Here is a 14,920-nt window from a genome sequence, read left to right on the forward strand (position 1 = left end):
GGGCGGAAACCGTCTCTGGAACCAGGTGTCAGAAGCCACGGTCCTGGGGCCGCGTGTGGGTGTGGGGCGGCCGCACCTGTCAGCCCCGCAGCCGAACTCGGCCACTTGCAGGACACCAGGGCAGTCTCGGGCTGGCCGGGTGGCGGCCTCCAGGAACGCAGCTGTCCCGACACGGGGGAGCTCCCAGGCCAGGTGGGGGTGCAAGCGCCTCACACAGAGGTGTGCGGGTGCTGGGCGTGATGGCAGAGGCGTCATGCACACCCACCTGGGGTGAGTGGGGGACACAGACCCGTGGCAGCACCAGGCCAGCCCGGGCAAGGGCCGGGGGCGGGGGTCAGCCCTGGACACGGGTCCCTGCCCCCTCAGCGCTCTGGGGCAGGTTCTCTGGGACGCCCCCCACCCCACACCTCTGGGCAAGGGGAAGGCCCCGTCCGGGCCCCGCGGTCACCGGCGGTAGCGGTAGCGCTTGAAGTGGAACCAGAGCTGGAAGATGCCGTTGGCGAACTGGCAGCGGAAGCCGTGGCGGTGCGAGTACTCCCACTCGCGGTTGACGATCTTGAAGGCGATGTCCTCGTAGGGCGGCCCGGCGTGGAAGCGCAGCGTGGCGAAGTCCTTGTTGTCGGCGCACGCCTCCAGGAAGTACTCGGGCGTGGAGCGCTTGTCGATGAGGTCGGGGTAGAAGATGTTGAACTTGTAGCCCTGCACGATCTTGGGCGGCGGGTTGTCGAAGTCGTAGTGCGTCTGGTTGTACTTGTTCCACTCGAAGCCCGTGTGCACGCGGTTGAAGAAGCGCGGCTTGCGCGGCCGGTACTTGTCGGCCCACAGGTAGGCCTTGCCCGTCAGCGGCATCTCCACGCTGAACTGCGCCTCGTCCTGGCCCATGCCCTCCTTGGCCCGCCGGAAGAAGATGTCCTCGGCGCTCTCGCTGGCGTCACCTGCCGGCGGGGCGCTGTGAGCCGGGCTGGGGTGGGGGGAGGGCCCTGTCCCTGCGCGACCCCCTCCCCTGCCCCCGGGGGCAGACAGCGTGGGTCCCCTCGGCCGCACCTGTGACCTGGAGCTGCTGGCGGGACAGCTGCAGCCGCTGTGCGTCCTCGTCGGGCTCCAGCACGTGCGCGTCCAGTGGCAGCTCATGCGCCGTGAGCAGCCGGGGGCTGTACTTGCCGGCGTCGTAGTCATCCAGGCTCTGCTGGATCAGGTCCTCCTCCATGAGCACCGCCTCCCCGTCCGCCTCGCCCTCCGCGGGCGCCGCCCCCTCGGCCTCAGGATCCGCGGAGCCGCCCTCTGACGAGGGCCCGGGCGGGGTGGGCGCTGGGTCCTCGGGCTCCAGGCTGCGGAAGGGAGAGGGCTGGGCTGGGCCAGACGGCAGCGGGTTGGGGACCGGGCGGCCTGGGGCCCCGACGAGGTCCTTGGCTGAGAAGGGGGCGTGGGGGACAGGAGGCCACATACCTGTGGCCGGGTGACGGGGGCTCCTGCTTGAGGATGGGGAACAGGGGCTCGCTCTCCACGCCCTGCTCCTGCTTCAGCTTGTACAGCTTCTGTCGCAGCACGTCCTGGTGCCGCTCCCGGAGCCTGCAACACCGCCAGGCAGTCACCCCGCCGCCCCAGCCCTCGTCCAGACCCCCTTTCACGGCAAGGGTCCTGGGAGCCGGGGAGAGCGAAAAGCGGCGCCTGCCCAGGCCGTGTCCTCAGGTTCCAGGCTGCGGAGGACAGAGGGTGCTGGGGGCCGCAGAGGTCTATGGCCGGCGGAGGGGGGGCCGCTGGGGGCTGCGCTTCAGCAACGAGAAAACGGGACTCTGGTCACAGACCCTGCCGGGAGTGGCCCTCCAGGGCTGGGAAGGGCGGGGCCCCACAGCGGGGACTTGTGTGCCCTGGGAGCCACCAAGCCGGGCTGAACAGGACCGGGAGGCCGGCAGAGGGGAATGAACGCAGAGCCGGCTCTGCCTGGTTTGCAGCAGACAGGCGCTGTGTTTACACAGTGCGGCCAAACACGCAGAGAATTTGTACACAGAGGGTGTGGGGTGGGCAGGAGGCGGGTGGCCTCAGGGCCTGCCGTGGCGTCTGCAGACCCCGGGAGACAGGGGCAGATGCTGCTGGAGGCCGGGACCCCTGAGCCCCACCCGGGACCCCGATCCCTGCAGGGCCGGGCGGTGCTGACCTGGCCCGTGCCATGTGGGCGCGGAGCTGCTGCAGGAGGCTCTCCCAGTAGCCCATGTCCAGGTTGGGGCCCCCGGCCCGGATTTTGCCCTCGATGCCCTGGAAGATGACCCGCAGCTGGCCGTACGTCTTGCCCTTGAAGACCGACTGCACGTCGGAGCTGACCGAGGCGTTGACCCCCTCTCGCCGCTCCCCTGTGGGGGATGGGCTGCTCAGCACGGGGCAGGGGCTGGACCCTTCCCTTTGCCCACACTGCTCTTCCTTTGGTCCCGGGGTCCTGCCTCCTCCCGGCCTCCCAGCCACCCCCGCCTCTGGCTGGATCTTTCTAACACATGTCAGGGACTCCTGGCCATGGACCTTACCCGGGATGGTTCTGACTCCACGGATCGGGAGAGCCAGGCAGGTGTTTCCAGCCTCTCCCTGGTCCGGCCCTCGGGCCAAGTCAGAGCGCCTCCTGCCACCCCCACCCACACTGCAACAGCAAAGAGGAAGAACCTGACAGCCGGACCCCGGGAACTCAGACCCTGCTCTGTCAGCCTCGGCTGGTGACCTTTGGGAAGTGGGTCACCGTTTCTGGGCTTGGCTCTTTCCTCAGTAAGGAGAGCTGGTCATTTCCTGGGCTCTGCAAAGTCCTAACACTGCCCCAAGGCAAGCGTGTCCCCCTGTCCTGCATCGATCACGAGCTGGGAGCCCAGGGACAGGTCCTGTGCCCTTGGATGGAGAGGTCCCTGAGGGTGGGGATGGGCATAGCCTGACTCTACCTGCTCTGACACACCAGCTTCCTTACTGGTCAGCAGACACCAAGCCCTGCCACAGGGCCTTTGCACATGTGTCGCTTCCCACCAGCAACACAATCCTCCTGGTCCATTTTGCCTCCCAGACTGCTCCCCTTGCCCTGGAAGCCTGATTTGTGGCTTCCCCTGGGTGGGGACCTCGGAACGCTGCCTCCCTGGCACCAAGCTGGGCCTGCAGCTGATGTGCAGCTGCTGACGGATGCAGGCGTGCACGAGCAGCACACGACCCCTGCTCAACAACCGGCTTCGGCAGCCCTCCCACTGGACCAGGGTCGCAGCTGGTCAGACACAGTCACAGAGGACCCAAGTCCCTCTAGCCAACCAGCGTGGGGTCCTGGAATCAGCATCTAGAGACCCAACCCATCTGCCAGACAGCTGCAGGTCCCCAGAAGGTCCCAGACTCTGGCTGAGTCTGTGACAGGCACAGAAACATTACGGGACTAGGACTGAATCCAGCAACAACTCCCACCTGCCCGCGGGGCCGCATCCCGCGTTCGCACACATGGAACTCACGACCCACCCAGCCAGCAGCCGGCGGCGCGGCCCCCGCAGGAGCCCCACTCTGCCACATGGCTTGAAGAAAGTCAGGTCCCAGGTCCCAAATGCACAAGGCCCGGCTGGTTCCTGACGGTGGCTCCAGCGCGCTGACTGGAGACTCTCTGGGACAGTGCTCAAGACAGAGGGCAGCACCATGGGAAGCACCCACAGCGAAAGGTAGTGGGGGGCCCGCCACAGATGCCCACTCTTATCACACAGTTGGAACTTCCCAATTACTGACAAGAGAAAGAAAAAAAAGTCCAACTTGATTTGTAAAGATGACGCACGGTGTTTGGCGGGTCTCCAGAACAGAGGAGCAGAGGCCTCTTGGAAATCATGCTGAAGGGAGACGCGGAAAAGCAAGCTCGTCTCTGAGGACAGCCAGAGCCCACTGGGACCCCTGCTGTAGCAGGCAAGGAGGGAAAGCAGACAGCGGGGCCTCGGCCATCCCTGGGAGAAGAGAAGAGGCCGCGCAAGGGGGCGACCAGCAAGGGAGCCCAGCGCAGCAGCGGCCGGCCAGAGACTCTGGGACTCTGGAAAGGGGAGCTGTGCAAAGGGGGACACACAAGAGGCGGCCCTCACTCTTCCCCAGCTGGGGATGGGGTGGGGTCAGGTGTTCTGAAGGAGAAGGCCCTACTGCCCGCAGCCACGGGGGAGGCGAAACACATCTCCTGATGCGCATGACGTCTGAGAACTTTCCGCCAGAAACTCCTGGAGGATGCGTCCCACCAAGATGAGGGCACAGAGCACAAGAAAGGAAGATGTGGGGTCGTAGAAGGAGCAGCTCCAGCACAACAGAGTGAAGGGAAGCCGCGGGAGGCGGGGGTGAGGGACACAGAGGGCACAGGGACAAGGAGAAAGGGGCCCGAGGAGAGGCTCCAATGAGTGGGGCCACCTAGTCAGGGGAGCTGGAGGGCTGGGAAGGCCTGGGGTCCGCGGTGGCAACGAGCGGCCACAAGTGCAACACCCTCAGGCACACGGGCCGGCATGGCCTGGGCACGACAACCACTTCCTTGCTGCTTCCCACCTGACACTCCTGAAGGTGTCTTGTCATCCCCAGGGGACAAAAGGGACAAATGGGCTCCCAGGAGGTCGCCGAGCTGCCTGGTGGGCTGGATTCGCACTCAGGGCCACACCTGCCCTGGTCGGTGCCCGTGGGAGCAGAGTTCTAGACTCAGGACACTGCCACCAAAGGAAATACCTCCTCATACATCTCTGAGAGCAAAGAATTTCCTTTTCTTTTTTCTGAAGTCACTACAGGACGTGTCCTGCCGAGACGACAAGGACGCAGGAAACAAATCACCACTTATAGAGATGATGGAAGACATTCCTCCCTTTCCTAAGAGGAAACCAGCCCCCCACCCCCTCTGAGCAAAACAGGCCTGGGGGAGGGGACAGCACGTGTCCTCGGCCACCACCACGCCTGAGAGACGGCGGAGCCTAGGACAGCCCATGAGGCCCCGGGAACCGGGCGCTGTTGAAGCGGTAGCCTCAAGGGGCAGGAATGCAGTCGTTGTAAGCCTCGGGAACAGTGGTTCTCACCCAGGGCGAGTCTGTCCCCAGGGGACACCAGGGGATGTCTGGGGACACCTGTGGCTGTCACGACTGAGGGTGCTCATGACGCAGAACAGGTGAGGGCCCAGTGTCTGCCTGAGAAAGTACGAGAAACCCAGATCCAGGGCTCACTCCCTAGAGCTCATGTGTAAGGCCACCTCCGGGGAAAGAAAGTGAATGACGGAGAGCATCAGATGGAACCTCTGGAGCTCCAGGGACTTCCCAGATGGGCAGAGCTGAGCCCCACTGTCGCTCAAATACACCCAGCCTCCAGCAGAAACTTGAAACACAAACAAACAAGCCCCCGCGGGCGCCACTCCCAGGAAAGCAGGCGGCTGAGGAGCAGTTAAAGGAAGCCGGTGGGTCCACGCTGGGCTCTGAGCCCCCACCCGTTCAGGGTCCGGAGCACCTGCTGCTGCCCCCTGGTGGCTCCCGGAGAGGCCTCCAGAGAGCGAGGGACACCCCACATGGGGAAACCAAGACAGGCAGGCAGCACTGGACCAAGGCAGCTCCGGACCAAGGCAGCTCCCCACAGACCCAGCCCCATGCGCCCAAGGGCACGCCGGGCACTTTCTGGCTCCCCTGCCCCAGCCCTGGGTTACCGGGGCCCTTGCCCGAGGCCTCCAGCTTGCGGAGCTTGGCGATCTCGTCTTCAGTGATGGTGGTCATGTCCCGCCAGAAGTCCGCGTTCTTGCCCTGCTCCAGCTCCATGTACACCTGGGGAGGGACGTGCAGGGGGCTGAGCGCGGCCAAGGGCTGCTCCAGGAGCCCGGGCGCAAGCGGCGGGGCCGGCCTGTACCTGGATGTCCTCCAGCAGGTCCTCCATGTCTGCTACGGTGAGGCCGTTGAGGAAGGTGTACGGCTCGTGCATCTCCACAGCCAGGTCATCGTCCTCGGCGCTGATGTACTTGGCCAGCAGGTCTATGGGCTTAGCCCGCCCGTCCCGGATGCGGATCTTGGAGCTGCCAGGGAGCAGGGAAGTGGCATCAGAGCCCAGGGTGCATGTTGGTCCCTCCTGAAGACCCTTCCCTGGAGGAGGGGCCTGCGTGGGAGCCAGGGGAGGGGCCAGGCCTGCGGCCGTGGTGGTCAAAGAAGTCTTCCTGGAAGAGGGGGTACCAGGCACAGGAGCAAGACAGGTGACAGATCCAGGCCTGGACCAAGCAAGCGCAGCTTATGAAGAGCAGCCGGTGGGAGTGGAGCAGGGCTGGGGGACACAGAGGGGCGGGGAGGACACCCCCTCCCAGTGGACGGGCAGCCGGGGCAGGCGATGGAAGCCTCAGTGCTACACCATGGAGATGCGTGTCGGAGGCTGAGGCTGGTCCAACCCGAGGGTGCCTGGAACCAGGCAGGTCCGAGCCCTGGGGGCCGGTGCGGCCAGAAGGCGGCAGGACAGAGAGGGGGCAGAACGGGTTCCCCAGGCACACGTGCCAGGCCTGGGGCTCAGACACCCGCTGTGTGGCCTCAGGTGCTCCCGAGTGCCTGTGTGTGACCGGGCCTGATGAGCAGACTCTTGGGGGGGCTGGGGGCGGAGAGGGAGGACGACGCCAGCTCGGGGTCCAGCACCTGCTCGCTACTGCAGCAGCACTACGCACAGCAGAGACTGCTCAGATGTCTCCTTGGCACGTGACTCGACAGGGGAGACGGGCTCGAGGGAGGGACTCTCTAAGGAGGTGTTCGGGGGAGACCTGAAGGGAAAGGAGGACCAGCCAGAGCAGAAGACTCCAGGCATGGGAAAGAGCATGTACAAAGGCCCTGGGGCACACCGGGCCCCCAGTATTTGGGCCCACGAGGGTGGCGGGTGGCGGAGGCAGCGGCGTGTCTGCAGGCGCATACCGCAGCTTGGCCTGCTGCAGGTGGAAGTTGTCCTCCTGCTCCTCCCACGTCTTGAAGTGCTCCGCCTCCTTCTCCCGCTGCAGCATCTCCAGCTCCTGCTCCCTCATGGCCTTCTCGCGCTCCCGCTCCAGCCGCAGCTGCTTCACCTGGGGGCGCCAGGGAGGGGTGGGGGGGTAGAGACAGGCCAGAACTGCCAGAAGGGGGTCTCGTGGGTCCTGCGGGAGATGACCCAGGCGTGGCCCCAGCCCGCCGGCCCCGGGCTTGGATTGGTCAGGGAAGCCAGAAGCTTCACACAGACCTTGAGGCAGAGGAAGAGTCCTTCTGCGGAGACACAGCTGCCTGCGGCAGCCAGGGTCAGTCTGGTGCCCGTGAAGGGAGTGTCTGAGAGGAGAGCCCAGGGGTCAGCAGGACGGAGAGGTGCAGGGAGACAGCTTGCTGGAGGCACTGCCCAAAGCCCTGGATCCAGCTGTGCCTGAAGCCAGCCAGTTCCCTGGGTTTTCTGTGAAAGCCAGTCGGGCCCCCCAGCTCAGGCCCCCCGGGGAAGGGCTCCGGGGCGCGGACGGCCCGGGGCGGCCGCACCTTCTGCAGCTCCAGGCGGTTGTCCGCTCGGACTCTCTTATTCCGCTCCTTCAGCTCCTTCTCCTCCAGGTGGCCGATCCCCTTCTTCTCCAGGGCCTGCAAGCGCCGAGCACAGGCCCGCTGAGCGCAGACGCCTCCCCGCCTCCCGGGCGCCCCTGCAAGAGTCTCATCGAGACCCGGCAGGCCGCGCCGTGTCTCGACGGCAGGAGAGAAGTGAGCCGCCCACGGCCGGCCTCGGGGCCCGCCGCTGAACACCCGCCCCCTTAGCGCCCCCAGGCGGGACACGAGAGATCGCAGCACTCCGGATCGCGCCACCCTGCAGAGGGGAAGCAGCTGCCCGCCCCAGGGGGCTTCCGGGGGCTGCTCGCCCTGGTTCACACAGAAGCCCTGCTGGGCCAGCTTGGGGTGGGGCGGGGGGGTGGAAGCCCCCAGCAGCTCAGACGTGTACCGCGTGTGGGCGGAGGCAGGGCTGCGAAGGAAGGAGACGGACTCAAGGCACACTTGCCCAGGGCAGCTCTGGGGCTCACAGGGCCCCGGGGCACCGCGCACCACCGCAGATGGCTCCTCCCCGTGTGTGTCCTCGTCCAGTGGAGGGTGCTCAGGGCACGGGGCTGGAGACCCCTCAGGCCCTTGGACAGCCCCCACAGTGCTAAGCCCGCACACACAGATGAGTGCTCCCCCGCCCCACCCAGGCCCCACGGGCTGTGCGAGGACGCCCCGGGGCCCAGGAAAACGTGCCTCTGGTGGGACACGATCCTCCCCGGCTCAGGGCCGAGCCGCCCCTGGACGTCTGGGCCGCTCCTTGGTCTCCCCAGCCTCAGCCCAGGCTGCCGCGTTAACGGTGACCATACTTGTCACCTACAGCCGCACAGAGAAACAACTAGGGCACGGGCGAGGAGCAGGCAGCCTTGGTTCTGGTCACGCTCTGCCACCCGTGAGCGGGGAGACCACGGGCCAGCAACTCGGTGGCCTGACACAGATGAGGCCCCGTGAGGGAGAGTCGAGGTGCGCAGAGCACGCGGCATGGCGGCCGGCATGGAGCGCGCATCACTGTTCCTCCTGGGGACTGCCCACACTGCCGGCCGGCGGCCCCAGGAAGAGGGGACACACGTGTGATGCTGCCCAAACCATGGGCCTGTTTAGAGGCCTCAGGGCTGAGCGGGGGCCGAGCCCCCACATGCTTATCACTGGAGGGGCTGATGACACGCTCCCTGGTGAATTCCCAAAGCCAGTGTGGGCTCCAAGAAAGACTTGGTGGGGAAATGCCCAAGCACGTGTGTACAAACCACCCCAAACCCGCTCATTCGACACTCACCGAGGGCCGACCACGCGCCAGCACTGGGGACAGAGACCGCCCCATGGGGCTCAGTCTGGCAGGAATCACACATTAGGAATCAGACTGTTCAGATGTTGGCTCCGCAGCAAGACCTTCCTGGGCCTGCCTAGTTCAAGCCACAGCCTCGGCAGCCCGACCTGTCCGCCTTCCCTCCTCCACACACTTGGCTCGTCTGCTTATTTACAGTCTCTCCCCCCAGGAGGCTGTGGGCTCCACAGGGGGCTCCATCTCTCCAGCTCCCTGACGCAGGGCCAGCCCACACGGCCCCCAGCACCAGCAAGTGCACAGGACAGGCGAGCCAATGAGGTGCGAGGAGGGGACCTGTGGGACCACGGGAAGGTGGCACGGGCTCAGCGTGTTCTAGACAAAGGCCCGAGGGCACGTGGTGAGTGGAAAACGCCACGGCATCCAACCGTGCCCGGCTGCTCTTGCCACCCCAGGCCACCCGCCTCCCCATAGCGAACAGGGGATGTGTTATAGTTACACCGTGTTCTCTGGAAAGGTGAGTTGCTGTCCCAACCTCGGAACCCGGGAAGGGGATTTTAGGTGGAAACGGGGTCTCTGCAGATGGAATGAGTTAAGACAAGGTCACAGGAGGGTGAGGCTGGGCTCTAAACCAATGGCCAGTGACCTTACAAGAAAGAAAGGGGGACACACAGGCAAGATGGCCATGTGACAATGACAACACAGGCTGGGGTGAAGCAGCCAGAAGCCAAGAGTCCCCAGCAGCCACCAGCAGCTCTCAGTCCTGGGAGCAAGGCTGCAGCTAGTGGTGAGTGACCCGGGAGCGAGACGTCAGCATCGAGGTGAACGAGCACCTGTTCACTGGGATGCCACGGTGAGCTGAGCCCGTATTCTGGGCGCAGCACCTGCGATTTCGGCCGACAGGAAGGTTTCCGCAGGAAAAGCCCGCGGCCGGCAGGGCGCGCACTCGTAGATGATTCATACATGAATGAAATCTTTAAACTCTTAGCGGCCAAGCAGCGCCCGAGAAAGCATGCTGCGAGCGCCAACTCCCATGTCCTGAAACAGACGTCACGACAGGCGCACGCGGCAAAACCACAAGAGGCAGGAGATCGTACCACGACAGGCTCACCTTGTTCCAGATGAAGGTGCCCAGGAGGTTGTTGTCGCCGAAGGGGTTGTCGGTGTTGGTGTAGCCCATGTACTCCTCCCCCCAGCCCATCTTCTCTCGCTTCTTCCGCTCCTTGGCCTCCTTCTTGGCCAGCCGCCGGGCCCGCTTCTCCTCGGGGGTCTCGAAGGCCTTCATCAGCTCCTCCTGCTGCTTCCGCTCCTCCCGCAGCCGCAGCCGCTCCTGCAAGCTCTGCTGTTGGCTCAGGGTCGCCGCCACCTCCCGAGGGCTCTGGGAGCGGGCTGGGGAGGCCGAGCTGGATGCTGAGGAGCCGGGGGACCAAGAGCGCGTCCGCCGCCGGCGGGCCCATCGGCCCCGCTGCTGCTCCTGCCGCTCGTCATCTGAATTGGACTGAGAGGACCGGTCCTGTGAGCGCCAGCGCGGAGGCAGTGGGCTCGGGCTCTGCCTCCTTCGCCGCTGCCACCTTTCTTCCTCCGAATCTGACCTGTGGAGGGAATCACAGGTCTGCTTACTGCTTGCCAGTCTTTCGTGTGACAGATGTTTCCATAGCATCTGCTGTACCAGGGGTGGTTGTAGGTTCTGGGGACACGGCAGTCACGAGCAGTGATACTCATGGTACCTGCCTTTGAGAGGCTCACATCAACAAATAAACACACAGCATGACACAACATAGTGCAAAGAAGAGTGACTTAGCATTAGGAGATGGAGATCTGAGGAGGCAACTCAGGAGGAAATGGGGAGGACGCTACAGGGAGAGAGTGCTCCATGAAGAGGGCATAACAAGAGCAAAGGCCCTGGGGCAGGAATTTACGTGGCACGTTCAAGAAGCAGCAGGAGGCCCAGGTGGAAAGTGTGAATGAGGGGGAGTGAGGGAGGGAGTGAAGGCAGGGAGGTAGGCTGGGGCCTGGTGGTGCCGGAGCTATAAATGTAGAAACCAGAGGACCTGATCTGTTCAAGGTGACAAGAGGGAACTTATAGGGCAAGGTCCCACAGGATGGGCAAGAGTGAACTGGAGTAGGACGGGCAGGACTGAAACGCCAGCCAAAACCACTGTGAGCTGGCAATGGAATGCACGAGACACAAGGACGGATTCTGTAACGGTCAGGGCCCTTCGAATGTGTAGAGGAACAAGTCTCTGTATTTCGTTAAGTGTTCCACCTGTTGAGCTCACGTCAAAAAACCTACACCATGGAAACCAATTATTTTGGAGTCTCTATGCAGACTATACATTTGACCCAACTTTCACTAACACTGCCAACTCAAATTACACGTCCAGGATGGCTGATTATATTAACTCAAACATCAGGAAACAGCAGATACAAAAAATGCGTGGATGACCACAAGACTGCTGCTGTACCTGAACCCACGCAGAAAACAGCAACGCCAGGGGCTCACCGCAGAGCCAGCCAACTTGCCCTGTACAGAGCCAGACGGCCGAGGACGTGAGCCTGCCACTCCGCCGCTGCAGAGCAAAAGCAGCTCTGGACAGGTGGGAAAAACCCGGTATGGCCGGACCCCAATAAGCTTTCACTTCCGCACACCAAAACTTGGGACGTATTCAAGAATCTCATAAAATTTTGACATGTCAGGAAATACCATTCCTCTTCCGACTTTTCCCCTCACCAACTAAAAATGTAAAAACCAGGGGCACCTGGGTGGCTCAGCTGGTTAAGCGTTTGCCTTCAGCTTAGTCATGATCTCAGGGTCCTGGGATAGAGCCCCGCATTGGGGGGGGTGTCCCTGCTCATCAGGGAGCCTGCTTCTCCCTTTGCCCTTCCCCCTTGCTCATGCATGCGCACCCGCATGCCCTCATACATGAACGAAATCTTTTAAAAAAAAACACGTTAAAACCATTCTCGGCTCACAGGCTGCAGGCTGCAGGCTGCCAAACCGTGGTTTAAACCACGTCTGTGTTATTTCCGTTTTGCTTCTTGTAACTTCTTGGAAGTCCTGGGTTGCAATGACCCCTTTCTCAAACTCAGAGGGCAATCAACTACAGCCACTGTGGCCACGGTGTGAACAGGCTGACAGGGTGGGAGACAGTGTGCCAGGAGAAGCCCCAGGGAGATCATGAGTACACAGAGGAGCAAACTTGGACCACAGGGGGTCAGGGACTGGCCAGAGGGTCACCGCCAGTTAGGGGCTGAGTCGGCACAAGGACCTAGGTCTGGGAGGCAGTCCCCGGCACCGTCTGCTCCCTCCGTGCTGGAGCATACTCAAGCCAAGCCTGGACAGGTGTCTGAAACGACACAACCGTGGGCCGTGGCGAAGCTGAGACCCAGGTCCTAGGAGTCAACCCAGGCCAGCCACCTGTCACCAAAACCGCCTTCCTCTGACTCCCACTTCGAATAGCAGGTGTTGTCGCCCCTACTTAGAAAGAAAATCCCTCTCAAATCTGCCCTTTCCCCACTGTGCCTCCCACTGCCTCTCTGCTCTGAACGCCACCACCATCTGTTGCCTAGACAACCGTACCATCCTCCTCCTGCCTGTTGTCACTCCTGCCAACCTCCTCAGTCCCTTCCCCAGGCGAAAACCGGAAGAAGTTCCACAGGTACGCCAGACTACATCACTCAATATCCTCCCATGGCTTCCTACTTCCCTCCGGAGAGCGGCCAAATCCTGCCCCACGGTACACAGAACTGCACGATCCGCTCTCTTCTCACCGCCCCGACCTCCTCTCCAACTTCCCCTACGCCCCGCCTTGCTCACTACGCTCCTCTACTGTCCCTCAACCACCAGGTGCCCTGCCTGGAGCGCCTCTCGCTCTCCTCGCTACCTAACGGCGACTCTGAGCCGACGTCCCCCTCTCCAGGAAGCCTCCTCTGACTAATTCGAGGATCTCTGGCTCCCCGAGGGCGGGAGCCGGATCCCCAGCGCGGTTCACGCAGCCACCCTACCTGCGCTCCCGGCTCTGCCTCCTCCGCCTGCGCCGTACTTCGTCGTCCCGGCGCCGGCGGTTTCGCCGCCCATGGCTCCCGCTCCGACTTCGGCTCCGACTCCCGCTCCGTTGCCTGCGGCCCCTACGACCAGCCGACCGCGAGCGCGAGCGTGTATCTCGACCCATCAGCTGAGACCGTGGCGGCAGCGCTGACACAAATATCCGGGGCCCGCGCCGGGGGCCTTCCTCGCCTGCGGCGCGCTCCGGGCTGCCCCATCCGCGCCTGAGCCGGGAGAAGGAAACCCGTCTCGCTGCCCCATCCCGCAGGGGCTCCGACGCCCCGCAACCTCTCCACTGCCCTCAAACGTGGCCCGTGTGACGGACTCCGGCCTGGCTCTCGTCTCCAGAGTTGGGGACTCGGCCTTTAGGCAGTACTAGGGGCAGCCCCATGTCGGTCCTCGCGCCGAGGACCCCTAAGGGCTGTGGGCGGAGCAAGAGAGATCCAGGAACAGCAAGTGGGGCGGAACCTGGGGAGGCGTGACCCAGAAGAACAGGGTTCCAGGGGAAGTGGAGCCGGCGTGGGCGGGGCCCACAAGGCGGGATCAGGAGGAGGCGGGGCCTCGGGGCGGGGCCAAAGAGAGGCGAGCCGCTCGGCCGAGGTCTCTGGGCCGGTGCAGACGGGGTGAACCTTTGAGATCGTGGGTTCAAGTCCAGGCTGCTCAAAAAGGCGGCGGACGGAAGCCCGGTGGGAGACTGAATAGCCTTGAGGCTGGACAGCCTTTCAGAGTCACCACCATGCTGCATCGCCCGCAAAGATGGGGAAACTGAGACCCAGAGATGGAAAGTCACTTTAATAAACAGTCCCCTCCTCCCACAGCTCCACTGAGGCAACATGGAACTGGGATCTGAACTGCGTGATTCAGCTCTGTTCTGTGGGTGCTGGGGAGTCACAGGAGGGTTTTTAAGCAGGGAGGGGGGTGCTGGTGGTTATGTGGAGTCCCTGCTGGGCTGGTGGCCAGGAAGGACCACAGCGGGTAGAGCTGGAAGATCCCAGGGTCGCTGTTCAAAGCTCCCCCAGCCCACCCCAGAGGATGGTACTTCATGTTCCAGTTCAAGCTCTTCAAGTGTTTGAGCACACAACTTCACGACCTCACCCTGAAGGCTAGGTGCGCCCGCTGCTTGGTGCGGTGGCCCCGGTGGCACGGACAGATTTCCGAGGACCTTCTCCGCAGCCCTTCATAACAAGCCAGCTTGTCACGGGATGTGGATAAACCGACAGGTGGGGATTGGCCCTGTGTTTTTCAAGACCCAGACGTATGGATGACAGTACGGGCAGGTGAGTGTGGGATGGTAAGCACATTCCAGATCATCTCTGCACGGCCAGCCCGTAAAGGGGCTGTGCTGTTCCGCATCACGACAAAACCGGGTTTCCAGGGGCCAGCTTCGGGATGGGACCTCACTGTCAAAGCAGCGTTTCTCCAGTGGGAAATCCTGGAGAAGTGTTTTCCCCTTAAGAGGGGTCCACGCTTGACTCACTTTGAGCAACTCTGGCAAAACCAATACAAAGTCTGGGCAGTGTTCTTTCGAGCCGGGCTGCACTGATGTCAGAAATTATTCAACGTTTTCTGAACTCAACTGGAACCTGGAGGTGGCCACAGCTATCAAGGCAATGGGTCCCACTGTTATTTTAAATCTGACCAAGGTTTCTTTCTGCCCTCGTTCAGTCCTTAAATTCCAAAGCAGACCCCCGGAACGCACAGAGGCAAAGAGAAAGAAGGTTGATGCTTATTACCCGATTTTATTAGAGAGAACTCTTCAACGTAAAAAGGAGGAGGGGCGGCGGGGAGGGGGAGGGGGCCCAAGGCTGCATGTTACTGGGGCCAGCGGGGTGCACGGTTACAGAGGTGCCCAAAGCTCTGGGTTTGAGACGGCATTCTGTGCCCGATGAGGCCGCGCTCCAGATTGTCACACACCAGACCACGGAGGCTGAGCACATGGAACCCCCGGAGAGAATTAAGACACACAAGGTTTGCAGTTTCATTGTTTGGAAATCAGTTCGACCATAAAAAGGACATGGGGGGGGCGGGGGGACAGGCAATGCAACTGAGCCACCAGAGAAAAGGTGGTGGAGGGCGCTGGCCCAGGGTGCGGACTGAGGGGCT

General features: G+C 62.9%; 1 protein-coding gene across 1 annotated transcript; it reads right to left on the minus strand.

Annotated features, from left to right (window-relative positions):
* Positions 1-389: 389 nt before the first annotated feature.
* CACTIN (cactin, spliceosome C complex subunit) lies at positions 390-12,975 on the minus strand. The gene is made up of 10 exons (XM_032883553.1): positions 12,778-12,975; positions 9,884-10,364; positions 7,452-7,547; positions 6,873-7,018; positions 5,839-6,001; positions 5,642-5,756; positions 2,156-2,348; positions 1,447-1,569; positions 1,045-1,328; positions 390-935 (listed from the first exon to the last, which is right to left on the minus strand). The coding sequence occupies exons 1-10, from the start codon at positions 12,942-12,944 to the stop codon at positions 445-447; spliced, it is 2,259 nt and encodes a 752-aa protein (XP_032739444.1). The 5' UTR covers positions 12,945-12,975; the 3' UTR covers positions 390-444.
* Between the last annotated feature and the right edge of the window lie 1,945 nt (positions 12,976-14,920).

Source organism: Lontra canadensis, unplaced genomic scaffold, assembly GCF_010015895.1.
Source record: "Lontra canadensis isolate GAN:19392208 unplaced genomic scaffold, GSC_riverotter_1.0 scaffold88, whole genome shotgun sequence".
NCBI classification, from domain to species: domain Eukaryota; kingdom Metazoa; phylum Chordata; class Mammalia; order Carnivora; family Mustelidae; genus Lontra; species Lontra canadensis.